The sequence below is a fragment of the Podarcis muralis genome, chromosome 13 (genome assembly GCF_964188315.1).
Source record: "Podarcis muralis chromosome 13, rPodMur119.hap1.1, whole genome shotgun sequence".
NCBI classification, from domain to species: Eukaryota; Metazoa; Chordata; class Lepidosauria; order Squamata; family Lacertidae; genus Podarcis; species Podarcis muralis.
This window is the reverse complement of record NC_135667.1, coordinates 30,678,405-30,705,743: the sequence shown is the minus strand read 5'-3', so window position 1 is coordinate 30,705,743 and position 27,339 is coordinate 30,678,405. Positions and strand designations below refer to the sequence as shown.

Genomic DNA, 27,339 nt, shown 5'->3' with positions numbered 1-27,339 from the left:
AAAAGTTAAAAGGGCTGATGAGCAGGGCTTTCTGTAGCTAGGGAAGGCAAGTGGGCCTTCTCTTCAGGACTCTTAACAGTTAACAGAATCAATTAATTCTGCAAAGCAATAATAGAAACCTGCTCAATTTGCACAATATATTTGAGTCGAGGAGTCAGAACAGTGGTTTAGCATAGCCCCTATCATAAACTCTGGCCACCCATTCCCCACCTGTGCTCTTCCACTGATACCTGTACTGTATTGTCTCTGAGGTGGTCGAGGCCCGAAGCTTCGTCATCAGGATTCTGACAATGTTGAATAAAAAGATGAAGTTGATCTGGAATAGACACAGAAACGAGATTAAGTGGTGGAGTAAGTGTATAAAGAAATGCCTCCATCACCAATGCAAAATGACATTTTGTCACATCCCCCATCAGGGTGGCACCCGGGGCAGGCCACAACCCCCGCAGTATGCCCCTGCACACCTGTTCTCTAGGGCAAGTTTTCAAAATCAGTCCGCGCTTGAGAACCACCTGAATGGATCTCAACAGAAGTAACATTTCCAGTCCGGTTTACTCTCTCTTCCACTAGGGGGAGCTACTCTCTCAGGTATTGCAAAAACAAATGGCCATTATTTCATCTGACAGAACAATATTAATCTGAAATCTAATCTTGCTTTAAAAGTCTTCAGAGCTTAGTTGGACTTCGGAGTCAATGCTTTTTAGGAGTGGAAATAAGGAGTTGGGGGTGGGGGATAGTGACAACCACATTCTGGATGTGATGCAAAATAAATCCTCTCAGATAATTGATCTGTTTCCCCAAAATATGCCAGCTCCTTTATGAAAAGCAAGGTGGGTGTGTACAGTAAATTTATTTACTGATCAGGCCACAGAAATTTGTATATGGCCGTTTGAAATCTGTTTCATTGGCTGCAGAAGCTCCATCTCTCCTTACAGTTTTGACTGTCCACTGTTTGCAAAGATTAGATATGTAGAGGATTTCCTCCCATTTCAAGCTGGGTTGTTTTATTGGCCTGCCAGCAAATGCTGAATTACTTCTTGTTGCAGAGCAGTTTGTTAAAGCAAATGTGATTGATGGTTTTGCTGATAAATTAGGTCAATGACATTTCATTCCACTTGCAGCGTTTTGTATTTGTCGAACCCTCTTGTTTTGGCCCACAGCAATAAGTAAAGACAGATCTAACATTTTAAGAGTTGCAGGGGTGGGCTTGACAGCCCATATATATATATTCCTGATGGGGGATGTGACAAATAAAAATGGTTTTGCAGATCCCCAGAGAGAGCTGGGAAGAAGCTGGGTATGGGGGATGCCCAATGACTATTGCCTCAACACCACCAACTCATAAGTTACCACCCCACTCCCAAGAAATCCCTGCAGCACTTTTAAAACCAGTTTTCAAAACGCTGAAAAAAATTAGGGGGGAAGCGTGTCACAAGAGATTCATCTCTTGCTCTTTTTTTTTTTTAAAGGACCTCCTTCCATGGGAGGAACATTTGAGAACTGGATTCCTTTACCTGGGAAGCAGCCCTCATTTCCATCATTTCACTCACCTTGCACTTCTCAAGTCAGGTTCACACTATGGGTTTAAAAGCCTACAGAATCCCAAACCCACTTATCTGGGACTTAAGTCCCACTGAATTCAGCAGGACTTACTTCTGAGTAGACATGGTTAGGGTTATGCTGTCACACCCTGCTGGGAAAGTTCTCAAAATGTTCTGTATGTCTTCATAACAAGATTATATGTACACACACACACACACACACACACACAAAAGCACACACACACTTTTACGTTTGTGTTTCGGGAGTGAGATCAGCATGTGAAATGGATCGCACCTATATATGAAATTGAGCTTTCTGAGTTCTATAGTAATGCCACAAAACCCCTCAGAAGTGTTTTTATGCATTTGGCTTGCTTTTTATTATAGCAAGCACTGTAGTATTACTCCAGCCTTGTCAATAAGCCAAAGTTACGGTGGACGCTCAGGTTGCGAACGTGATCCGTGCGGGATGCATGTTCGCAATCCGCAGCATTCACAACCCATGTCTGTGCACACACGGGTTATGATTCGGCACTTCTGCGCATGTGCAAAGCATGATTTAGCGCTTCTGCGCATGCACGACCGCCAAAACCCGGAAGTAACCTGTTCCGGTATTTCTGGGTTTCGGCGGTCCATAACCTGAAAAAACGCAACCTGAAGCATCTGTAACCCAAGGTATGACTGTACTAGTCTGCTAAGAGGCCCGTAGAACGCCCCTCCTGTGCAACCAAGATGGAAATGCAAGCTGCTAGCCTCTTTGTGGGCTTGTTCAAAAGTTGCTGTCTATCAAGCAGACGAGCAGAGGGAGAGGTGGAAGGATCTGTCCTTCCTGCACCAGCCCCCTCACGTACGTGGAGTTCCTCATTGCCTGCAGCGAGCAGGTGAGTGCTTTAAAAAAGATGAAGAAAAGGCAAAAAATAATAATAATGGCCTCTTCTAACATAACAAAGGAATGCTGGGAGGTGATTCAGGGTTTCTGAAGAAGTAATGAAGACCCTACTTTGTCTCTGACAAAGAGAGAATGAGATCGAGATGGAAGAATGGGATTGAGCCCAGCTCAGACCGAAAGTTCTCCCAGAGAGAGGCTGCTTTGATTTAACGTTTGTCCAGATAACACGCGAGGAACCCTCATGCCTTCTTTCGCTCTCTGGCCTCCTCCAGAAGTACTAATCCTGGGGGAAATTAGGCATGAGGATTCAGGAAGCGTTACAAAGTGGCTGCCCAGAGGGCAGAGGCGGCAGCAGTCTCCTCAGGCGGCGTGGCAGGCCCTCTAACTAGACAAATCGCCCCCGACTCCCCCCCCCCCAGGCCTCTGCATCAGCCTAGGCTGCCTGATAGCGGCTGCTATTATCCTCATCAAATAACATCATTAACAAATTTGCTGGAGGCAGGGGAGGTGTGCGAATTGTGCTGTGTTCAGTTGGTAGCAGTGCCGGTGGTAGTGTTGAGCTCGCGCAAGATAGAAATTGTGCCAAGATGGCAAAAGCAATAAGGAAAGGAAGAGTGGGAGGGATAGATGGAACGAAGAGCCCAATTAGATGTGATGCAGGAAACCTTTGGATTATTATTTTTTAAATTTAAAAACCATGTCTCAATTTGATGTGGATCAGGTGGTCAAATACAAAACAGGGATGGGGGCCTCCAGCATCTTTAATGGTTGTTTATTTCAGCAGGTAGAGCTTGTCACATAGGCTCTATCGGCTGAAAATTCCCTTTGCTATGCAACTTATTAAAGGTGCAAGTCCCCTCCTTTGCATCAGGCCACCCTAGGTGTGGAGTGCTAATTGTTTAATCACACACTGAAATGCAGAACGCCTGTATGCATGTTGTTAAGGGTGTAACATCGGAAAATTCCACTGGCGTATACTCAGCTAGAAGGAAGCTCTCTCTCAGCCTCTAGCTGGGTTGATAATTAACTGTTGTTGTTCTCTGCTAGCACTCACGTGAGTGTTTAACTTTAGATCACATGATTAGGGTATTCAATTGCAAATCTGCCATTTTGAAGGCGGTTGCCTTTTGTTCCCAGGCATAGTGAGAGAAGGATGTAATAAGAAGCCTCTCCAGGCTGGATGCAGTGTAATGCAGGCTATGGGAAAGACAGAGCACTGATCTCAGCTCTGGTTATAATTATATATTTAAGAATATATTCTTGGATATGTACATGCTTTATACGACGTTTTTGGTGTACCATTGATTTTTTTGTTCTGTTTTTGAAGAAGTTTGGTTAGTAAAGCTTTGAATAATAATTACCAGTTTGGACAATTTTTATTCCAAAGGGAGTCAGCCTTTATGGAAATTGTCCCCTTTAAACTTTTTTACCTGCAGGGGAAGATATGCTTGGAGCCAATATCCCCCCCACACACACCATAAGTGAAAAAAGCAGTGATCAAATTCAGAGTCCCTTCCAGGAGTGCTGACTCTCGTCATGCCCCTCAATATTCCTTAGCAGGGGTCTCAGCCCTGCAAATGAGGAGGGGGTAGAGGAGGCCAAACAGCTGAGCCAGCACAGCATCAAAGGCAAGCTCCTCCTGAGTGTGAGAGAGGAGGAACCGTGGGCATTGAAGCTGCGCGGCACTGGGCAAGACCTCCTCGCAACTATGCGCATGTTGGGCATGTGATGTCACAGGCATGCCATGCTGCTGGGCCCCCCTAATCTTCAGTTCAAGAGGACGCCTCTGGTTCCTTCCCATCTAAAATGTGTGAAGATGAAACTATCAGGCCTGGTTTAACTTCATGCACGGCTTGCATCACATCTAGTTTGGCTGAAAATAAATTTAAAAAGTGACCCTCCTAGGCATTCTGCAAAAAAGAGCAGAACTGCAAGGGGGTTACTTTCAGAAGGATCAGATGCAAGAGAAGGACAGAGCTACTGTATTTGGGTAGAATAGGAAATTTTAGTGCAGATTTACCCACCCACCCATCCACAGGCCCGGCCCCTATGATCAGCTTTTGCTGCCAAAGCTCCTATTTCTGCACAATTATGAAAAGGTACTGGAGTCTTGGCCTCTTTGGTTCTTATATCATCTTAGCCACAAAAGCAGCCTCCACCCCTCACACTGCACCCCGAAAACGTATTGAGAGTGGGAAGGAAGGGACTTCCGCTCTTACCAAAAGCACCAGTATCATGGGACCTTGGTAGATGTAATCAGTATAAATCCCTGCTCGTTTTCCAAACCAGCACCTGTAATTCGGAATGCAGAGCACAAAGAAACCACAGTGAGGATTTAACTTCATCCACGGTTGAAGCTGAACCAGAGTCCAGGCTTTAAATCCATTTCTGACGCAGGATATAATAAAGAAAGAGCATCTCTGGGCATGGGCAGAGTGCTTTTCCTTGGCCAAAACCTCCTCCTAACACATGTAGGATAAGGAAGAAGAGCTTCAAGACTGGAAGACCATGACCTAAACTGGATAAAATGAAAAACGTACGGCACATTTCACACATATCTATTTGATGAAAACAAACAGCCGGCATATTTAGGGATAGGTAAATGTCAGGAAGTGTCAGAAGGGGTGGTTTTTAACCCTTCCTCCCATGCCATGGTCCCAATGAAGATAATCACCCACACCCCTACACCCCAATACTGCTGTTTGCTCCCAGAAGGAAACAGCTGCTACCACCAATGTCAGGCTTCCCTGTCAAAACAAATAGCAGCTTTGGGGAAGAAAATGAAACCAGTGCAGTTGGGAAGGAGGAGTTGGGAGAGAAAATGAAACCACCCCCTACCCATGCATGGTACCACTACCCTGATCAGGCCCACTGTCTCATTCCTGCTATTTATTTTCTTTCTTTCTAAAAGCAAGACACATGAAACCATGCATTTATTGCATTGCCCAGCTTGAACCTCATAATCTGTGTTACTATCACCACCCCTCAAGACTGTAGTTGCTGGGAAAGGTAGGGAAAGGTGTCAGGGGAAAGAACAATTTTTTAAAAACCCACCAAGAAGACCTTTCTAAGTGGCTTGGAACCCCAAACAAGAGGGTGGGTGACTAGTTTCAGCCATAGCCACAGCCAGAACTTACTTGAAGCCATGGCTGATAATTAAGGCAAATGGCGGCCAGGCCAAATCAATCCCGCTCGCCTGCGTGATTAATGGCCATGGAAGCAACTTGCCAGGGGGCTGCTATGTCCTCCATTAGCAAGTCACTGGGAAAGCAGGATCAAGGGCCCAGAGGGAAAAGCATAAGACCCTCTCATTAAATCCCAGGCTGCTTTAACTGGGGGGGACCTCCCACGATGGTGTTTCATTAGCAATGCCCAGTGCTGTGTTTACACTTTAAAAAAATAAATCACCAAGTAGTTTAATTCTGCTACCTCCATAAACTGTGCAAATTTGTCTGGATTTGCTGAATCTTCCTATTTTAGCCTACTTTTTCTAGCTACCGAACAGAGAATCGAGGAGTGTGCTGAATGTTCCTTCCTTCACCTCTGCTCAACCCACTACGAAGGGCCAAAGGTCACAGAGATGTTAGGAAATTTGGGATGGGACCTCTAGCTTGTTCAAGAATTCTGTTTCTTATAAAAGTAGCTGCAGGGGGTGGGTGGGGAGAGCAAGCTGGGTTTGAAATGCAGCACTTGGGAAAAGAGTGGGTTAATCCCCTTCCATTCCCTCACTGCTTTCCTGATTCTAAGTTGCTTGCAACACTCCCACAAGGGGCCGCCCACTTGCCAATCACCTGACATCATAATCATGTCAGGTGAGTTGCTTTTGCCCTGGGTGGATGATGATGATGATGATAATAATAATAGTAGTAGTAGTAATAATAATAATAATAATAAAATTATTATTACCGAGGGCCTTCTCGGTAGTGGCGCCCTCCCTGTGGAACGCCTTCCCACCAGTTGTCAAAGAGAACAACAACTACCAGACTTTTAGAAGACATCTGAAGGCAGCCCTGTTTAGGGAAGCTTTTAATGTTTGATGTATCACAGTATTTTAATATTCTTTTGGAAGCCGCCCAGAGTGGCTGGGGAAACCCAGCCAGATGGGTGGGGTATAAATAATAAATTATTATTATTATTATTATTATTATTATTATTATTATTATTATTTTATTTATACTCTTCCCGGTTCAGAAAATCAGGCTCAGGGCGGCTAACAACAAATTTAAAACACTTAATTGATGCAACAAAGAACAGCACAAAATACAGTGTAAAACGTGAATAACAATAAATTCAGAATTCAAAAATCAATTTAGGGGAAAAATCCATCCAATAAACATTAGATGATCACCAGGGCTAGCTGACTAAATTAGTACTATTTGGGCCAGCGAAGAGACCAGGGGAGAATTAGCTGTGGGATCCCAAAGCGGGTAATCTTCATAAAAAGGGGAGGGGGAGGGAAGGAAGGGGAATAAAAGATCAGACTAAGTTCAAATTGAAAGCCAGGCAGAATAGCTCTGTCTTACAGGCCCTGCGGAAGGAAGTTAAATCCTGCAGGGCCCTGGTCTTATGGGACAGAACATTCCACCAGGTCGGAGCCATCACTGAGAAGGCCCTGGCCCTGGTGGAGGATAATCTAACTTCCTTAGGGCCTGGGACCTCTAAACTATGATTATTCATGGACCTTAAGGTCCTCTGCGGGGCACACCAGGAGAGGCAGTCCCATAACTACAAGGGCCCTAAGCCACAAAGGGCTTTAAAGGTCAAAACCAGCACCTTAAACCTGACCCGATACTCCACCGGGAGCCAGTGCAACAGATACACGGCCCTCGAAGCCCTGACAACCAGCTGACTGTTGGCGCTAGGAGAGAGCCAAGCAGGGCACTCACTCTACACAGATCCTTGCACGTGCCACTGATCCTACAGGCTTCTTTTCGGCCCAGCTGTTGCTTTACCTGCCTCACATCTGACATGTGACATCAGGTGGAGGGCAGGTGGGCTTGGCAGAACAGCCTCATCGGCCTAATGGGAAGTGCCTAATCTGTCCCACCGGTCAGAGGTTTCCATTCCCTGAACTAATCCTATCCATTGGAACTAGGATATCCCTGAAATTTAAGCACCTACATCCAAGGTTCTCAAAGTGGATGGTACTACCCCCCCCCCAGGGGACGGCAGGATTACTTAGCAGGGTGCCAAAAGGTGGCAGGGGGTGCTGGAGACGTAAATGACTATCAGACTTTGAAAAGCTGGTATCACTGGATCAAGCATTCATCAGTTTTGCTGATTAATTAAACTAAGTAATTGGGCTTTGAATGCACGGGCAACTAATTGCCACTGTTTCAAATTTCATTGAATTATCATCTCCCTTGGTGGGTGGTGCATTTCAATATTCTGAGTAGTGCTTTTTATAGGTTAGGGGGCCCTGGGGGTGAGTTTATGGAACGAAAGGAGCGGTGGCCTCCAAAAAGTTTGGAAGCCACTGATCCACATTCTTGGTGCAGGTAAACAGCTTTTTGTTTGGTTCATGGGCGGTTGGGGTGGTAGTTGGCAGAGTGGGGGAAGAACACTGCTTGCCTGCAAGCAAGGCCACTCCTGATTTCTTGCTCGTCTGCTGAAATCGCCCCCAAGTCTGCTCCTGATTGCCTTTGTGCAAAGCGGAGAAATGCCAGCAGAGCTTCCCTCCTTCCACCCCCAGATCCCTCCGTAGCACCCACTCCAAGGCTGTGCAAGCCTGCTCTAGAAGCCATTACCATAGCAGCAGAAAAGCAGGATGGGGGAGAGAGAGAGAGAGACTAGGGCTGACTTACTTCTCGTTGTCATAGTAGAGTTTCCCAATGGCCCAAGCGATGATGATGGGGAAAGGGATGCCTGTGGATGAAAGCAAAGACAGGTCTCAGGGCATCCGGTGAGGAATGACCTAGCATTAAGGCAAGGGGTTGTGGTAGTTGGGGGAGCAAATGGGATATGTGGCCTGAGCTCAGGTACCCACCCATACCGAGCGAAACTATCACGGTGCTATTTCCTAAGCTCAGACGCAGAGCCTGTTTTTTCTTGCGTGAGGGCTCAGTGCTCCTATAATGAGTGAGAATGAGAGTGCTTCTGAGCATCTGCAGAGCGCATAGGTTAATTTGTGCCCCTGGAATCATCGCAGCTCAGCCTCAGGCCCTGTTGCCCATACTAGAACGCCTGATGGTGCCTCTGAGCATATAACAAAGGCACACTGGGTCCCTATGGCTGAACTCCAGAATGTGCTTTCAGATTCTGAAAAGGTATACATGATAAACAAAAAAGTACTCCTGAACATCAGCGGAGTTCTGAGTCTAATCCAACCCCCTTGAATTTTTTGGCCAACATGGGACTCGAACCCACAACTTTGAGGTGGAGAGTCTCGTACTCTACCATCCCTTTGTCGCCCTGGCTACCCTGCAGGATATGCTGCAGCCACCCCTCTCCTTGCCACTCACACCAGCCGATGCAGATGAACATCCATTTCCTCAGCTTGTCTGTTGAATAGGTGAGGACGATGGCTGTGTGAAGGTAGCAGCCCTCGCCAAACATCCAGAAGAAATTGGTGACGTGGAAGTAGTTGTAGGCAGCTGTGACGAGGCGGCACCAGGGCTGTGTGTGGTGAGAGAACAGGCAGAATGGATGAATTAAGAGGAAACAGCCCCGCAAATCCTAGCCACAAGGAAGCCTACCCTACCTCTATGAGGACACGGCTACTCTGAATAGTTTAGCATCGTCCCCTTTCGCCTGCTAACGGCTGAACATTCATAAACAGTGATGCTGAGGCTCCATCCTTCGGCTTTAAAATTCCCAACCCTTCAGATCGAAGCAAAGCCAACTGCAAGATAGCTCAACTCATCTGCAAATAAACTACAGCATCACTCTCAAGATGCTAGAGCTCATGGAAATTCAGCTTCCTTTTCACACTAAAGGAGACCCCAGCTGAACCTCAGCTGCCGGGTAGCTCAGATCAACAGACTTGTAAGCGTCAGCCTTCAGCAACATGGCACCCTCTAGAAATTAGGGGCGGCAATTCCACCCAGCCTCAGCCAGGCTGCCTTGGCTTCTGCCAGCAAATCCAACAAGGAGATACGTGGATTAGAATTTCATTTTTGGTCTTACTGTAGGACCAGTCATGGTGAAATACCTGCAGTTTAACTTGCAAATATCTGACAGGTTTATGGGCCTGGTCGGCTGGCTCTTTTAAACTCTTAAAGACATGCCAATGTTTTCAAGGTGCTAAAGCAAAGTGATCACGATCATGTTGGTCTATATACTAATTGGTAGCATTTCTTCCTAGGCCTACCTGGAGAAGCCAGGAAGTGATCCTGAAGCCTTCTGCATATTGCAAAATGCTCTACCACTCAGCTCCAGCCCCCGCCAGAGGCCTCATCACCTAGGGATGCCATACGTCCGGATTTTTCCATACATTTCAAAGGATTTCAAAGGAGGAATTGACGTCGGGGTGGGGGGATTTCCAAAAGGCAGCATTTTGTTCTGGATCTTAGGCAAGTCAATCAAGAAATTGTGTTTTTTTTGTATTTTTTTTGGGGGGGGAAGCTCAACAACTTTTGGGGTGTCCTGGTTTTTATTTTTTGAATTATGGCAACCCTATCATCACCAGCTCAGAATACCTTAGGGCTATACACTATAGATCAGGGTTTCCCAAACCTGGGTCTCCAGCTGTTTTTGGACTACAACTCCCATCATCCCTATCTAGCACGACCAGTGGTCAGGGATGCTGGAAATTGTAGTCCACAGACAGCTGGAGACCCTGATAGAGATGTACGTTTTCAAGGCTTGACTTTCATATAACAGGTCAAGAAGCAGTGACCTCAAAGGTCATGGGGAAAGTTTCTTGACCCCCCTTGCTTTTTTTGTTTTGTTTTTCAAAGTCCAGCAGGCATCCAAGCCAAATTGCTAGCACCAGATTTGAAGCCAGGTTGAGGAGAACCTACCACATTGCTTTCATGGACTTCTGGGTTCATGGTGAGCTGGACCACAAACCACGTGGCGTTCCGCAAAATGAAGGCAGTGATCAAGTTCCAGTGGATAATGTTTCGTAGGCACCGGATGCTCCTGGAGGAGAAAAGGAAAGAGCGTGCAAAATGGCAGCACAGGAACAGCCCAAAGGATGAACTGCCCCACTCTCAAGGCAGATCCCCTCCCCTCGCATGTTACTGCCTTGCCCCTACCTCTCTTTAATTTTTAGATCAGCCTTCCCCAGCCTAGCACACCCTCCAAATGCTTTTGGGACTTCAACTCCCATCAGCCCCAGCTAGCATGGCTGTGCTGGCAGGAGCTGTAGTGTGTAAACATCTGGCCAGTGGCAGGCAGGCGAGGGCTGCTTCAAATGATCTCGTGGGCGCTTTGGCCTGACTCACCTCAGGCGCATGAAGAGGACGAAAGCAGCTATCAGTGCTGCCAGGGAAATGCAGTGCCCAAGGTAGTTGATGATGACAGCAACATGGTAGTGCAACTTGCTTCTCTTCTGTAGGGGGAAAGGCAGGAAAAGGTTCAGCATTGGGCCACAATAGTATAGTAACTATCATTTGTATTCCAATTCCTTCAGACCTTTTCAACCATGCTCCAAAGAGAATGCCACAATAGTCTTGCTTTCTTTCACTAGCCGGTGGTGGAAGCAGCCTCCATTAAACAACCAGAATCTGCTTAGCCATTACCCTGAATCCAATGCTTTCCCTTTCCTCAAACCAGAGATGGAGGGATCTGGCGCCCTCTAGGCATTGCTGGACTACAACTCCCATCAGTCCTAAGCATGGGCAACGCTGGTTGCAATTGGTGGGAAATGGACTTTTAGCAACATCATGAGAGCCACAGGTCCCTTTAGCTCCTTTATCGTCATGTTGACCTTTAAATCATCTGTGAAATGATCTCCTCCTACTCCTACTCCTATTCTGGGTTTAGCTAATGATCTTTTATAAGGAGCAGCATAAGTGGTAGTCAGTTCAAGAAGTTGCTTTATACTGAGCCCAACCATTGGTCCACATAGCTCAGCAATGTCTATACTGGCTGACAGCAGCTCTCTATAGTTTTGGAGGCAGACATCTTCCCAGCCTTCTTAGAGACACCAAGAACTGAAATCTGGAACCTTCTGCATGAAATACATGTGCTCTACCGCTGAACTACTACTGTTCTTCCTATTCTTTACATGTGTGGGAATAAGATGCTTCCTTTTGCCACTCCTGAACCATCTTCCCATATGTTTTACTAAGTAATGGCAAGCTCCACAGATACTGAGCATCAGAAGGTCTGAGAAGAACTGTGCACAATGATTGATGGAAGAGGACAATGCCATACCCTCCAACAATGAAAAGAGGGACGTCACATTCCATAATGATTATTTTATTATTTATACCCCACACATCTTACTGGGTTGCCCCAGCCATTCTGGGCAGCTTCCAACATACATAAAAACATAATAAAGCATTAAACTTTTTTTTTTTTAAAAAAAAACCTCTTCCCTAAACAGGATTGCCTTCAGGTGGCTTGGGGCTTGGATAACTCCATACCCTCCAACATTTCTTCAATGAAAATAGGGACATCCTAAGGAAAAGTGGATGCGGGTGGCGCTGTGGGTTAAACCACAGAGCCTAGGGCTTGCCGATCAGAAGGTCGGTGGCTCGAATCCCTGCGACGGGGTGAGCTCCCGTTGCTCGGTCCCAGCTCCTGCCAACCTAGCAGTTCGAAAGCACATCAAAGTGCAAGTAGATAAATAGGTACCCCTCCAGCAGGAAGGTAAACGGCGTTTCCATGCGCTGCTCTGGTTCGCCAGAAGCGGCTTAGTCCTGCTGGCCACATGATCCTGAAGCTGTATGCCAGCTCCCTCGGCCAATAAAGCGAGATTAGCACCGCAACCCCAGAGTCAGTCATGACTGGACCTAATGGTCAGGGGTCCCTTTGCCTTTAAGGAAAAGTGGAACATCAAATCAGAAACTGGGATGGCTTCTCTAAATCAGGGACGTCCCTGGAAAATAGGGACACTTGTAGGGTCAGCAATGTTTTTCTAAGAGTCGCATTTGGACTTGATAGGAGCGATATAGGAAAGGGAAGCAGCCCAGGAGCTGACTGGTCAGCAGGGCTGGTCTGTCAAATTCATTCATTCATTCAGCCTTTAACAGCATTATGTCTTGTCACACGAAAGTGCTTGTAGAACAGGGCAGCCTTTTCCTGCCAAATGGGCTGCAAGAGTACTTTGACATGGAACCTGCAGGCCACACAGTGCCTTGTCGCACCAGGGGAAGGGGAAGCAAGGTCAAAACTGGGTGCCCTCCTCCAGCCTTTATGCCACCTTTCAAAAGCTGGCTAAGTGAGGTTACCATGATTTGGGATGGAGGTGCAAGACTCTGTCAGGGTCCTAGACCATCTTATCTACTTCCCAAAGCTTGGAAAGTGCTAACTAGGATTTGGGAAGGAGGCAGGAGGACCCTATGACCCTGTCACAGCCTCATGCCTGTTTCCCAAAGCCCAGCACTCACTTACCAAAGCTCAGCACTACTGGGCAGGGGTGTCAAATGTTGCTGAGGGCCACCAAAACAGGCCTCAAGGGCCACATGTGGTCCCTGGGCTGTGCCTTGGACCATCCTGTTGTAGAAGGAGGGATCCTCAGAGATGTGGAACAGAGTACCATGTGGAGAAAAACAACTTGCAGCCTTCTGATGTTTAAGATGCTATTGTCCTCTCACAAAGGGGGGGGGGCACAGCTATTTCTCTCTCCACCCCCACCCCCCACATTAATTGCTAATTCACAGAATGGATGCAAGCTTCACAGCAAGACAGTTGGCTAATTTAATTATCCAGCCACCCTCTCCTGCGACTTCAACCCAAGCCCCCAGGGACAGTCAAATGTAATTGCCGCTGTGGATATATCATGTTTCCAGGAACCTTTTCTAAATTCTAATTAAGTGACAGCCTTCTGGGATTTTCCAGATAATGGCTACACCATGAAAACTCCTTGCACACCTCCTTCTCGTGCCCCTCCACTAAACACACATGCGCGCACACAAGCTGCATAGTCAGGAAATATATGCATCAGCCACTGGCTGTTGCTACGCAGCTGCAGTGACACTCTGCCCCATGGCAGAATCCATGGGCCAGGCTTGAGAGTAGGGACCCAAAGCAGAAGGTTTAGAAGGTGACCGCAAGCCCGAGATGACCCCACTATAAGGTGTGGCAAGGTGGTACATTCTGGGTACTATTAAGAGCAGCAGAGAGAGGAGACGACAGATCTGATCTGTAGAGCTTAGTTCATTGGGAAAGCCTCCTTTGCATAATCACTTGATATATCCATGGAGATTAAAAGGCATCAATAAAACCAGAATCAGTATCCCAACTTTGGGTCATTCAGCTCTAGAGCTAAAACAAATCCAGCAGGTGCAATCTCTGCTTCAACTTTATTCTGTTTATAAGATCTCTTACTTGCTCTTCATCATGAGGTCCCATGGCAGGTTACAACAATATAGTCATACAATTATGAAGACAAATAAAACAGTTCTGAACAAAAATGGAACAGTCTAGAGCAGTGTTTCCCAAACTTGGGTTTCCAGCTGTTTTTGGACTACAATGCCCATCATCCTTAGCTAGCAAGACCAGTGGTCAGGGATGATGGGTACTGTAGTCCGAAAGCAGCTGGAGACCCAAGTTTGGGAAACACTGGTGTGGAGATTAAACAACAACAAAAAAGGGATCCCAGGAAGCAAAATACCTTAACTTTCAAAAGCCAGGGTGAATTTTATTTATTTATTCCGTTTATATACTGCCCTTCATTCTAAGAGCTCAGGGCACTTCACAAGATAAGAACACAGGTAAAGATATACTCTCAGAGGATTGCATCAAATGGTAACCCTACTCGGAGTAGAGCCACTGAAATTAATGGACCCAAGTTAGCCATGCTCCTTGATTTCAATGAGTCCGAGTAGGACTAACATTTGAGTAGGGCAATTTCTTTGAGGGAAGTTGTGAAAGTTAATCTGGCCCTTTATATAGAAAATCCCAGGGACTGTATTACTCAGGCGGTAGTGAGGCACGGTATGGCCACTTTATAATGAAAGATAGCCCTACTTGAAATGTATGGCAGTTCATACCTCCTCGGTGAGGATCTCCTGACACTGGGAGTAATTCACACGGATTGCCCAGCTCCCGTTTGCAAAGCATTCTCTGTACACATTGTCTGGAAAAGAAAAATGCAGACAAAGAGATTGAGAGAGGTCCTGGGAGTGTGACACAAGCGATGTGAGAGACTCGTTGAAGTAGCAGCGGTGGCCAGCCCTCCAGGACATTTGGCTGCCTGAGGTCAACAGCAAATGGCGCCTCTGCCCAACCCCCTTAATTAGGCATTATTATAATATTTAAGGCATTTGTATACTGCTTAATCGTCAGCATGTCTAACCTTAAGTACTCAAGGTTAGCCAAGTTATTTTCGTACCTGAGCCATACCGTCCCACAGAAATCTCTCCCTGTCCCTGACTATCAAAGTACAATGATAATAAATCAAACAACTAATAATTTGCTGCCATTTCATGACACTCGGAATCAGTTGCCTGAAGCCTCAGTTGCCTCTCTCTATCCAATAAGAGGGCTAGAACAAGATATGCTGACAGAACAAGCAAAACAATCCCTGGCTTTCTTATTTTAACCAGCCTGAAGTTCTGTAAACACTAAGGAAGCCCTACTGAACAATGTGGGATTTGCCTCTGAATAAACATGCGTAGCAGGTGGTGGGGAACATAGTCACAGAATCATAGAATCGTAGAGTTGGAAAGGACCATGAAGGTCATCTGGTCCAACTTCCTGTAATTCAGCAATCTTTTGCCCAACGTAGGGCTTGGACCCACAACCCTGAGATTAAGTGTCTTCTGCTCTACAGAGTCGCTGGACTCCATCTCTCATCTGGCCCAACCAGTGATGCCAATGGTGAAGGATGCTGGGAGATGTAGTTTAGGGCTACAGGTTCCTCATTGCTGAGGATTATCTTGTTAGTCTATAGAACAAGGGAGGGGAACCTTTGGCCTTCCAGATGTTATCAGATTACAACTTCCATCATCCCTGGCCATTGGCCTTGCTGGCTACTTGTAGAGTTGGGGTCCAACAACATCTGGAGAGCCACAGATTCCCCACCCTGTTACAGAAGTTAAGCTTTCGAATGACACACTCTGCCTGTGTCAAACTGTGGTATTTAAATGTTTCCAGGTGGGTGTTTATGGCGGGGTCAGTGCTTCACATGCATGCAGGTTTGATTCTATTTCTTTAGCTGCGGTTCCTGCATTGCAAGTGGGTGGGCTAGATGACTCTACAAGTCTATGATTTTTTTAAAAAAATTGGTACTGTCCACACAACAATGTTGGCCTCAAAATTCCAGCCCGTATCCCTGCGCCCTATAATCCTGATCTACCCATTCCATGGAAAACCCAATAAGGAAATAAAATTGCTGACAATGACACGTTTGTGATTATCTCACTGACCCATTTGCAAATTAAGCTCCTTCTTAATCATGCCCCACCCCCCAAACAATAAAACAAGATGTTACAAATTCAGGCTGAAGACTTATAGCTCACACACACATGTATCTCTGAGTGTCTCATAACTCGAGCCACTCAGCTGCAGTGCACTCAGTGAAAAGTATTGTTCTTGAGATAATGTGAAAGCCCAGCCTCTGATGTTTGATGAGTTTTCGCAGCCAAGTCAGTCTTTGATGCTTCTGCAGTCATTGTCTGCTGAAAGCGCCTCCCGCTCCCTTCAGAACGCAATTTGAAAAACACAGTTGATACAGAACATGTAATTTGGCCCAGTCTAGTATTCTTTAGGACAAAGGTGGTCTGAGCAGCAGCGGAATTGGATTACACATAATCAGAGGGTGTTTTCAAATCGGGCAAAGTTCTTACACAATTGCCCTGTGACATAACCATGGATAAGATGGAGAAAATTGATTTTGCGCCTGCTGGCTTCACCCTTGACCTTGCGTTCATACTTTGGGATGAACTTGTGCTGGCTGCAAAGGGGTGGCAAGGAACTCTATTGATGGCCTTCCCCCCGGAAAAAACACACTTCACTACAATAGCCACATTAGAAATTACTGCATTTTACACGACCTAAGTACTCAAAGTGTCCCAAGTGAGGGCAAGGTGAGGAGGAAGGGTGAAAAAACTGCACACCTTTATATTGCGGTGCAAGAAGGACAGGAAGTTTCTTCTGCATTTGATCTTGCCATGACACTCGCATGTCCCATAGACATCATACCCTCCATAATCTCCAGCAGTCTATCTTCACACCACCTTGCCATTTCTCCTACCCTCAGCTTTCAGCCCTTGTCTAAACTCACAATCTTAGACAGGGAATCTTAGAGAGACAACCTGAGACAGATTTCTGAGGTGATTCTTGTATCTGTGCTGGGCCTGCGCTCCTGGGGTTGAGCTTTTCTCCCAGCTTTGGTGAATTCCTCAGAGCTTCTTGGCCCATTTTATTTTCCTCAGGAGTCTTGCAGATAACCTTAGCAAAGATAGGAATGGCCGTGGCAAGTCAAGGTCTTAATAAGCTTTAGCCCCTGGAGAATGAGATGGGGGGGGGGGACAGACGGACGCACACACTGCTTTTCCCTCTTGACAGGAGAAAGGAGGGAAAGGGGAAAGCTAAACCTTTGTTGAAACTGTGTGACAGGATCGTTTTTGCTCACATGACAGCTTCATTGCTGGCCGTTCATCCCCTCAGAAACTATGAGGCTATTCCCACTCATTTCAAATCAAAGCTGTCAGGTCAGATTGGAAGGGTGATAAGCCATAGCTGCTTCGGCAGAGCAAGCCAAGTGAAATGTGGATAGACTTCAAATAAGCAGGATGGTGAGGCATCCTGCCGTCTCTGCCATTTAGCTCCTACAGTGTTGGGAAAGGACTTGGCTTGGACTCAAAGGTATTGTGTGGCAGGCAGTATTCCTGCCACTAGGCCCAAACCAACTTGAACCCCTGATCCCATACCCCACAAGTGCCCTGGAAAAATAGGGACATCCCATTTCTCCCTCCCCCTCACAAGAGCATGGCGGCCATTTTGGGTGCCGTGATATCGCATGATTTTGTGTTGAGATCTCGCACCGAAAAAGCACTTTGGGGGGGCTGCGATCTCACATGGGTCACGTGACTCGCGAAGGGAGCACAGACAGGAAGACACATGCCCCGGTTTTGGGACACAACATGTTGGAGGGTATGTGATGCTGGTGGCCAAGATGGTGGCAGTGGACAACATGGCAGCCTCAGACCCTTGAGGCTTGCCAAGGCCCCTTGTCCCTCCCAGTTTTTATTCCTGCTCCCTGCCCCCCCCCCCCCCAATTCCTAGCAGTGCTCAACACAACAAAGTGCAAAAGAACTGAACTGGAAAAATAGGACACCATCCAAAGAGAGCAGGAAGATGGCCTGCTTTCTTCCCCAGTATGATGTTCAGCGTTGCGACAGGACCATGGCTCTTCCTGAGAAGCTGGAAATCAAGCAGAAAAGTCTGCAAAGAGGTCAGCATAATCCAAGCACTGAGGAGGCAGTATAGACGATCCCCGTGATTCAATTTGCACGTTACATGTTAATACTAGTGCAGTGACCTCTTTTTTATTTTTTAAGGTGGAACTTTAGAACACAGAAGTACGGGGCAGGAGGAGTGGAAGAAGGGAGCTCCTTTCTGTACTTGCTGTTTCCCTGCCCGAGACACCCCCCCCCACACACACACCAGGGGTATCCCCAGTTCAAACATGCATTTTGAACCCTGCTGCCACGGTGAGCGGCAGGAGCAGTGGGGGGAGTAGGTGTGGAAAGGGTTAAGCAGTGGTGGACCTTGGCACCTCAAATTTCAGTGGCGCCCTGTGCAGTGTGCCAAAATCCGGCGCCCCCACTTCTTGCCTTCCGTTGGACATCATAGTGCAACCGAAGTGGTTACACTCCCGTGGAGTTGCTTTGGAGTTAGGCATGACACTCCTCACCCCCATTTCTCTCTTCCTGGCCATTCCCACTCCCCACAAGGTCTGGTTCTTTCTTTTTAGAAACGGCTGCAAGGCTATGTGTTTGGCGCTAACAAAAAGGAGGACTTCGGTTGTGTACATATTCTGGTTTACTCTGGCTCCTGTGCACTCTCACTGCTAGTATTTGAAGGGGCATGCACATGATGTTAGTCACAACCCACATCTATCGTGTAGTTCCTTAAGAAATACTGCTGTTTAATGTGCTTTCCCTCAAGCTAGATTCTATCCGATTCGAAAACATCTGCTACGTTCATTTTGCAGTTATGCTGAGGTGTGTACAATTTGGGGCAACCGTTGTGCATGTGCCGATAACAGCTTTATTGAATAGGATTTGTGTAGGGCGTGTGTTTGCAAGCGTGGGAAAACAAATCATGTAATGCACGTTGGGTGAAGACATCCCTGCATTTTCTCTGTGTTTTAAGCCACTAATGTGTACGCAGCATTTATGTCAGTACTGTAAAAGGTAAAGGGAACCCCTGACCATTAGGTCCAGTCATGACCGACTCTGGGGTTGCGGCGCTCATCTCGCTTTATTGGCCGAGGGAGCCGGCGTACAGCTTCCGGGTCATGTGGCCAGCATGACACTAAGGCGCTTCTGGCAAACCAGAGCAGCGCACGGAAACGCCGTTTACCTTCCCGCCAGAGCGGTACCTATTTATCTACTTAGATAAATGTACTGTAATGTGGAACAAATGCAGGCACTTTCCTAGCCTTGAAAATTGCCCCCAGGACAAAACTCTGCAAATCTCAACTTGGTCAACCTCACAAAAAGGCTCCTCACTAAAAAAAAAAAAAAAAAAAAAAACCCTCCAGGAGGAATAGCCAAGATGACAAAATATCCTTTTTAGCACTGGTAGATAAAATCTCCCAAGACCATGGGTATCAGAGACATTAGCATCTTATCCTGGAAGGGTAACATGTCATTCTGATTCATAACCATCACCCCATTTAACTGCAAAATTTGAGCTTCTGACACTATCATCACTGGGGTTCTTCCCTTTCTTACATCTCTGTTAAGAGACAACATTGGCCTCATCCACACACCCCTTTGTCGCAGCATTTGTAGGCGCAGGTCCATGGGGTTTTTCTTTTGTCCCGCCTTCTTTCCCCGGGAAAACCCTCTGTTACTGCTGAATCGGAACAAACATCAATCTGCAGTAAACCTGATTGACATTTGTTCTGATTCAACAGTAAACCACAGATTTTCCTGGGGAATGTGGTGGGACAAATGGAAAAACCTCTTGGATCTGTGTCTAGAAATTGCAGGAAAAATGTGAACCCACTGAGGTTTTTTTTTGCAAACTTTTGCTTAAAGGAACTGAAGGCAACATGTCGAATCTCCAGCCCACGAATGAAAACAGGCTGATCTGTCTATCTCGAGGTGCCCGCCTGCAGCCCCACCCTCTTCCGGCTTACTTGAAGTGTTGTATCGCACTCCGAAGAAATACTCGGGACAGGGGCGGGCCACCATCTGCCCTGCTGCACTGCGAGGCCAACATGTCCCTATCAGATCCACCAAGGCATAGCACTGGGGACCTACAGGGAAGAAAGCAAAGAGGAATTAGCAAAATAATCACAATGACATCATAATTTATTTATTTTTACAAGCCCATCCAGAGGCCCAGTAGGCTAGAATTGTACTGCCAAAGAAGCGTAGCTGAGACAATTGCATGGATGCAGAACTTATCTAATGAGAAGAATTTGAAACAACCACCACCACATACCCTCTGACATTTCTCCAGTGAAAATAGGGACGTCCCGTTCCATACTCTGGGCAGCTTCCAACATATATAAAAAATAATTAAACATTAAACATTAAAAACTTCCCTATACAGGGCTGCCTTCAGATGTCTTCTAAAGGTTGTACACTTACTTATCTCCTTGGCTCAGGGGTCACATACTAGGGTTGCCATATTTCAAAGACTGAAAATCCAGACAGAAAAGTTGTCGAGCTTTTTTTGGCAAAGTTGTTGAGCTTTCATTGCCCGATTTCCCCAGACATTTCATTTCAGCGATTTCTGTCTGGACGTATGCTGACCCTACTGAGCAACATTTCTCTGATGAAAATAGGGATGTTCTAAGGAAAAGCGGGATATTCCGGGATCAAATCAGAAACCGGGCTGGCTTCTGTAAACCCAGTACTGTTATGTACTGAAGTTCTCACCCTGGGCCAGCAGGGGTATACTGTAGATAGTTATGCAAATGAAGGATCGAAAGTGACGTTCAGTGATTGGCTAGTTACAGAAAATGGTTACTGTTGCATTCTAGTGGAGCTCTATATAAGCAGGCTGACTGAGCTCCTCAGTTCAGTTCAGTTCCAGCTTACAAATAAAGAGCTGCTTTGGAAGAATCGCTGTGTCATCTGATATGTTCGCCCACAACTTAACAAGTACTGTCCCTGGAAAATACACACGCTTGGAGGGTTTGTAATTCCTAGATGAAAGTGTCTCCTGCAGAGAAGGGTTTGAAGGGTTTGAAGCAACCCTCAGCGGATGAGGTTTCATTTTGTTCTTGCTCAGGACGACTGCCATATTGGGGGTTAGGAAGAAAAGTTCCATCCATTGACTGGCAATCTTGGTTTGTTTGCCACTTGACTGGTGTGTGATTTGACTCCCTTGCTTGAATCATCTTGGGAGCAATTTGCTCTGCTGCCAGCACCATTTCTGAAGGGCAGTTGCTCTCTGCTTGCGGAACAGGACAGCCTGGCTGGCGCAACCTGGAGCAGGGAGGAGGGTAGTTTAATGTGGCCTACATGGCCTTTGGTCTCTTCCAGGACTCCATGAATTCCATTGGCTTTCCCACGCAACTTCTGTGCCTCGCATGTTTTCCCCCTTGTTTGGTTTGACATCGGAAGGGGTTGGGTGGCAGCATGCAGCTTGTCACATTTGCAGAAAGCACCCGGGTCCTACTGTTTAATAAATGTCATTTCGTGGTTCCTTCCCTCCCTCTGGAATGCTGAACCTAATTAGCCCGTGGTCTCTGTTATTAAGTGAGTCATTTCTGAATGCTTCTGGAATTAGCTCCTTCAAATTACTTAAGACCATGCTGAAAACAGCAGCCTCTCCTCTGGTGTGCCCTAGAACAGGCAGTTCTCCAAAGCAGCAAAAAATTTAAAATTAAATAAAATTATAAAATCCATCGCCAAGAACATTGCATCTCTGAACCTCATCCCACATGGAGCCATTCACCTGCTTTGAAAGTGGAGAGATTCAAAACTCTCTATAATTATCTCTATTTGGGCCACCACATTTGTTTTGTTTTGCCACCATGATTTTTCTTATCCTCATAAGAAACATAATACCAGAGATAAGGAATCGGAAGAATATTTCCCTAAAACCCTGTGCCTGATGGCAGCAAGGAGAGGGAGGTGAAGACCTCTGAGATGAAATTAATTTGGGGAAGTGTTCTAACACCTAGATTGTTTGCAAAGATACACGATATAAATCCCACTAATTCAAATTGTGTCTTTGTGTGTGATGCTGTTGAGTTTAGAAAACAGGATTTGAAGTACAGAGTTCAGCAACTTGATATTATTTCCTGAAGCTGCATCAACAAGATTGCATATTGAACATGATTTGATGCTGACTTGGGTGGGCCTGGGCCACTTAATGTTCACCCTGGACCCTACAGAGACTGAGCCATGCATAACTCAAAATGACCTGGACTCAGGAGTCCGTGCATTGGAGTAGTACTAAGGTACCAAGAACCCTAAGACCATCTCCCTGGACCAGCACAGGAAAAAAAGTGTCTGCAGAGCTTCCTTCTGCCAAGATATCCACAGATGAGAATTAACTCTCCAGGGGCCATGCTTTCTCCATCAGCCCCCCCTCCCCGGAATGTCTCCCTGCTAATATCCCCACATATTTATAGCATCTTTTCAGACCTCACCACACTGCTCCCAAAGGGACAGTAGTGAATATATTTGGAGCACACTCCTCAAAACCAGAATGCAACCCAGCTGTGCTGATCTCTAAAGAGGGGGGACCAAGACCACCCTGTGTGCCTTCAGAATAAGACTAATTAGTCAAACTGCCCTGTATGGAATTTGGTATTCAATCAAAGTGTTGAAATTAACCTTTTGGTACCTCCCAGGTGACCTCTTCATAATATTACAGAGCCTTGGAAAACCCTTGATGTATTTCTTTGGAAGACCAGCTAGGTCACTGCAACAGGGGCAAAAAGAGGATACAGTTTGATAATGATTTGATGGATTCACTTATAAGAGATATGCGACTGTGTGTTGTTCAAGTACAGCCTGTACGTAGGCAGGATCAAATTCAGAAGCGGTTTATCCAGTTTCCATTCATGCTCTTGATTCATTATCTGTGCCCAAAATTGGTAACAGAAGGCTGGCACAGCTATTTCTGAGCCTTCCTTCTTCTAACCGTCGAAATGGCGTACGCATAAGGAGCCAACTGGCAGAAGGTGATCTTTTTCTTTTGGCATCGGATTTACCACTCCATTCACCCGAGTCAGAATGCACAGATCCCTGTATGGATGTAACACACCACTTGAGCAGATATTAAAGAGAGACGGGTGCAAGCATGCAAGTACAGTGACTACTTGAAACCGTTTCATACCAGATGAGTTCAGCTGTCTCAGTACTGTCTACTTTTTTAAATCAGGGAGTGGGTGCTCCCAGTCCTGCCTCTTGAGATCCATTTTTAAGTGGGAAATGCTAGGGGCTGAGATTTAGAATTTCTACATGCAACATGAGCTTTGCTTCTGAGCTACGGCCACTCTGCCTATAGATAAACATAACCTGAATTGGAAGGGGGTGGAATAGATGACTCTTGGGATCCCTTCCAACTCTACAACTCTATGATTCTATACCCCATGACCACCCACAGTCTAATATGCTTTGCACCAGCCAGATCAGCTGCTGCTGGGATTCCAATCTCTTTGTGCACAACCTAAGTAAAAAAAACTAGCTCCAGTTCTCACCATAATAGGTAGATGTGAGGCACACTCAAGATATTTGGAGCAGCCCAATGCACGTAGTCCTTCGTTAGGCAGCAAGCCACACACACACACACACACACACACACAAAAATATGGAAAGTCACTTTTCGTAACACAGCAACACAACTCCCAGAATATATTCAAATACACAGCTGGATTATCGGATGTTGAAAATCTAATCATTATTCATTTCAGATCCCATGCATACTTCAGCTGTTCTGCTGCCGTGCTCTTCGATTTTAGGAAACTTTCAAAATTAACTGGTTTCCAGTCCAAAACACATTTGTTTGGAAGAGAACAATTATCGTGTGATAGCAGGCTTGCTTCTTAATTATCATTAACAAAACTGCTTCCTTGGAAAATTTCTATGTAGCTACGTAGCTTCCGAGGCTCAGTGGCCAGGACACACGCTTAGCATTCAATACCTGGGTCCTTCTGAAGCACTTGCAACACTCTCAAGAATCATATATGCAACACTCTAAAAGAATCCTGCTTCTACACCAACCTGAGGGTGCAGGAAGCTACTGATGCCTGCTTTAACCAAGTCAGCACTAGGGGGAAAGCTCTCTTTCCACCAGCTGCTCCTACTTAAAAGAGCATGTTGCAAGCAATATGCCGTGTTGGTGGCTAGAGACAGATTCGTTACAGGGCTTCCTTCCGCAACTAATTGCCCACTTAATCAACTTTGATTGTCCTTGTCATCCGACAGGCTTCCCTGTGCCCGAGAGCAAAGGACATCCCTCCACACCTTGCATGAGAGAAATCCATAGCAATTACAAGATGTAAATGAAAGGGAGCAGCAGAAACATGTACTTTTGGCTTTTACCTAGACTAAGTGTAGGTGGGGTCCCACAAGACAAGACACAGTGATAACAGCAAAAACCTTTATTGAACTAACAGAACTGGACAACAGGTGCAAAGCAACTCCTTATATACATTTCTGAAAGCCTGGGCCACTCCCACTCCCAATCTGATTGGCTGTCTAAACTTCCAAGGTGCGAATTGTGACTCAGAGTTGACATATGTTCCGATTCTGCAGTAAACCGCAGGTTTTCCTAGGGAAACAGGTGGGAGGAAAGGAAAAAGACTCTCATGGGCCTAGAAATCATGGGGCAGAACCCCATTTGGGTAACAACTCTTAGCCTTGAACTTTTACTGCAATCATCACCTTCAATGACAAATGGCTGCTGGGAGGAGTGTGGGTGCAATTTTGGGTGGGAAGTTGGCACAGGTTCAGAGACAAGGAGCATGCTCCAGATAGGTGTGCTTTTCCTTCCAAGCAAATGTGACATGCTGAAGCACACTTAAAAACAAACAAAGATGAGTAATGTCATGTTTCTCGTGGCCTGTCATACACATCCTGCCCAGCTCGTCACAGATGCCCACGACTTTTCTGTATTTCACACCATAAAAGGAAAAAAAGGACAGAGGTAAAATGCTTTGTGGCTAAAGGATGAAATAAAGCTTGCATGAAATCATTTTAACTTCATTGTACTTAGAGTTCCATTAAGCAGATTGTATGGGTGTATCATTTATATTTTACTTGGAAGCGGCTCTGTGGTTTTTAAGTTAAGTCCCTGCTGCGTTTATTTCGTTACTGGCCATTGTGGCAGGGAGGAAAAGAACCTGTGCCTTTTGAAAGCTTTTGAGTGCCTGCCTCTGTCAAAATTGGATTCTGATCCTGCTGGAAGAAAGCTAGACGATAAGGAATAAAAATAACCATTAACCACAGCTCTGAGCCCTGATGTATTTTTTAAAAACTTATTCATAGCCATTTCTCTAGCACTTTTCTTTGTAAAAAGTGTTTCCGAACTCTAATTTCATTTATATATCCATACCACCACCTTCTGTGGTAGGCAAAGAATTCTCTGTGTGTCCAGGCAAGCACTACCTGTCTCAAGTATAACTTAGGCTGCAAACTTTGGCACCTTTATTTGGGGATAAGCCCCATTAAAGCACAGTGAGACTTAGTAGTCGTGCCATTAGGGCAGAACTTTAGGCCAGCTGGACAGCTGGACAGTAGAGTTGGCTTAGCATACAGTGGTACCCTGGTCCTCAAACTTAATCCGTTCCGGAAGTCCGTTCTAAAACCAAAGCATTCCAAAACCAAGGTGCACTTTCCCACAGAAAGTAATGCAAAATGGATTAATCCGTTCCAGACTTTTAAAAACAACCCCTAATACAGCAATTTAACATGAATTTTACTATCTAACAAGAACATAGATCCATAAAATGAAAGCAATAAACAATGTATTGCAGTCACACAATCCATCAGTAGCTGAACTGGGTTCCACACAGTCACAAAAACAAAAAGAGCCGCAAAAACACAAAATAAATAGCAAAAATAGACAGACCTCAGCATAATACTCAAAACGGAAGTGTGGCACTCAAAATGAAAGTGTGTCATTCAAATCAGAAGCGTAACACTCAAAATGGAGCACATTCAGCTTCTGAAAAAAGTTCACAAACTGGAACACTTACTTCTGGGTTTGCAGTGTTTGGGATCCAAGTTGTTTGAGTACCAAGGCATTTGAGACCCAAGGTACCACTGTATTTTGAAATAAGTGAAACAATGCACATTTACCATCTAAAGACACACACACACACCCCGCCGCCACAAAAATTAAGTCCACAAAGTCCAGAGTGATAAAAATTAACTAATTGCACCTCTGGATCTTTGGGAACCACAACAGCTTTTGCAGAGCAAGCCTATGCATGTTTACTCCGAATCAAGCCCCACTGAGTTTGCTGGGGCTTGCTCTCAGCTAAGCATGACATTGTTTGCAGCCTCAGCAGTTTAATTGATTTCCAGCGGCACACCCATGTAGCTTGTTGGTAGGGCTGGACGAGAGAACTGTTGTTGTTTGATTTTAATGAGAAACTACCTTATTTGCAGGGACGTGGGTGGCGCTGTGGGTTGAACCACAGAGCCTAGGACTTGCCAATCAGAAGGTCAGTGGTTCGAATCCCCGCGACAGGGTGAGCTCCCATTGCTCGGTCCCTGCTCCTGCCAACCTAGCAGTTCAAAAGCACGTCAAAGTGCAAGTAGATAAATAGGTACCACTCCGGCAGGAAGGTAAACGGTTAGGGTTCGCCAGAAGCGGCTTAGTCATGCTTGCCACATGACCCAGAAGCTGTACGCCGGCTCCCTCGGCCAATAAAGCGAGATGAGCACCACAACCCCAGAGTCGGTCACGACTGCACCTAATGGTCAGGGATCCCTTTACTTTTTTACCTTATTTGCATGAATATGAGAATTAAAACACAGCTATCCTTTGAAATTTCCATTTCTCCAAATTTTGCAAGGCAGTTCTCCAGCCAAACAGAAAGTACAAAATGAATAATATTAGGGGGAAAGATGCACATGGGAGTGAAAATTACATGCAAAGCGCATTGTATTAGGTGAAACTTTTTGAAAAAACGTCAAAGTCGCATTAAAAAGGCTGCATATTGGAAGAAACACACAGTAAAATACAGACAAGTTTTCAGGAGGATTGTTTAAAAATAAATAAATCATAACATACTGCAGAGATGTGGAGAACCGAATTTAAGAGTGGAATGATGAAAAACATGGGGAACTGAAATTGAAGAGTTTCTTGCATCCTTGCCTGTCAGTCACACTGTTTGGCAATTTAAGACCACAGGAGAATGACTCCATATTCAAAATTTCCCAAGCGCAATGAACGAGGAAATAATATCAAAGAAATGCAGTTCTCTGAGTGTGGATCCTTATGTAGTCAGAATGGCACTATCCATACACAAGAAAGAGGTTGGGCTTGGAAGAACCCCAAGATTTGCAGAAGTACAAAAAATTATTTAGAATCCTTCCGAAAGTGTTTGCGTGTGGGGATAAAAACAGCCCAGTGGGAACTAAGTATGCTTCACTGGCCACAGAGTGCTGGCAGCAAGGGAGGGGAATGGAAAAACAGCAGGCA

At 45.7% G+C, this 27,339-nt stretch overlaps 1 protein-coding gene across 5 annotated transcripts in view; it reads right to left on the bottom strand.

Moving 5' to 3' along the window:
• The window catches only part of CRHR1 (corticotropin releasing hormone receptor 1), a 62,368-nt gene that overhangs the window by 3,498 nt on the left and 31,531 nt on the right, over positions 1–27,339 (bottom strand). For 3 of the 5 annotated variants that reach the window (XM_028703155.2, XM_028703156.2, XM_028703160.2), the window contains 8 exons: positions 19,859–19,978; positions 14,535–14,620; positions 10,818–10,924; positions 10,392–10,512; positions 8,892–9,045; positions 8,235–8,295; positions 4,650–4,722; positions 231–316 (listed from right to left, as the gene is read on the bottom strand). In XM_028703155.2, the coding sequence (XP_028558988.1) occupies positions 231–316; positions 4,650–4,722; positions 8,235–8,295; positions 8,892–9,045; positions 10,392–10,512; positions 10,818–10,924; positions 14,535–14,620; positions 19,859–19,978 (808 nt within the window). Of the gene's footprint in view, positions 1–230; positions 317–4,649; positions 4,723–8,234; positions 8,296–8,891; positions 9,046–10,391; positions 10,513–10,817; positions 10,925–14,534; positions 14,621–16,601; positions 17,547–19,858; positions 19,979–27,339 lie in introns of those variants that run through there. The other 2 variants (XM_028703157.2, XM_028703159.2) reach the window with 2 other exon arrangements.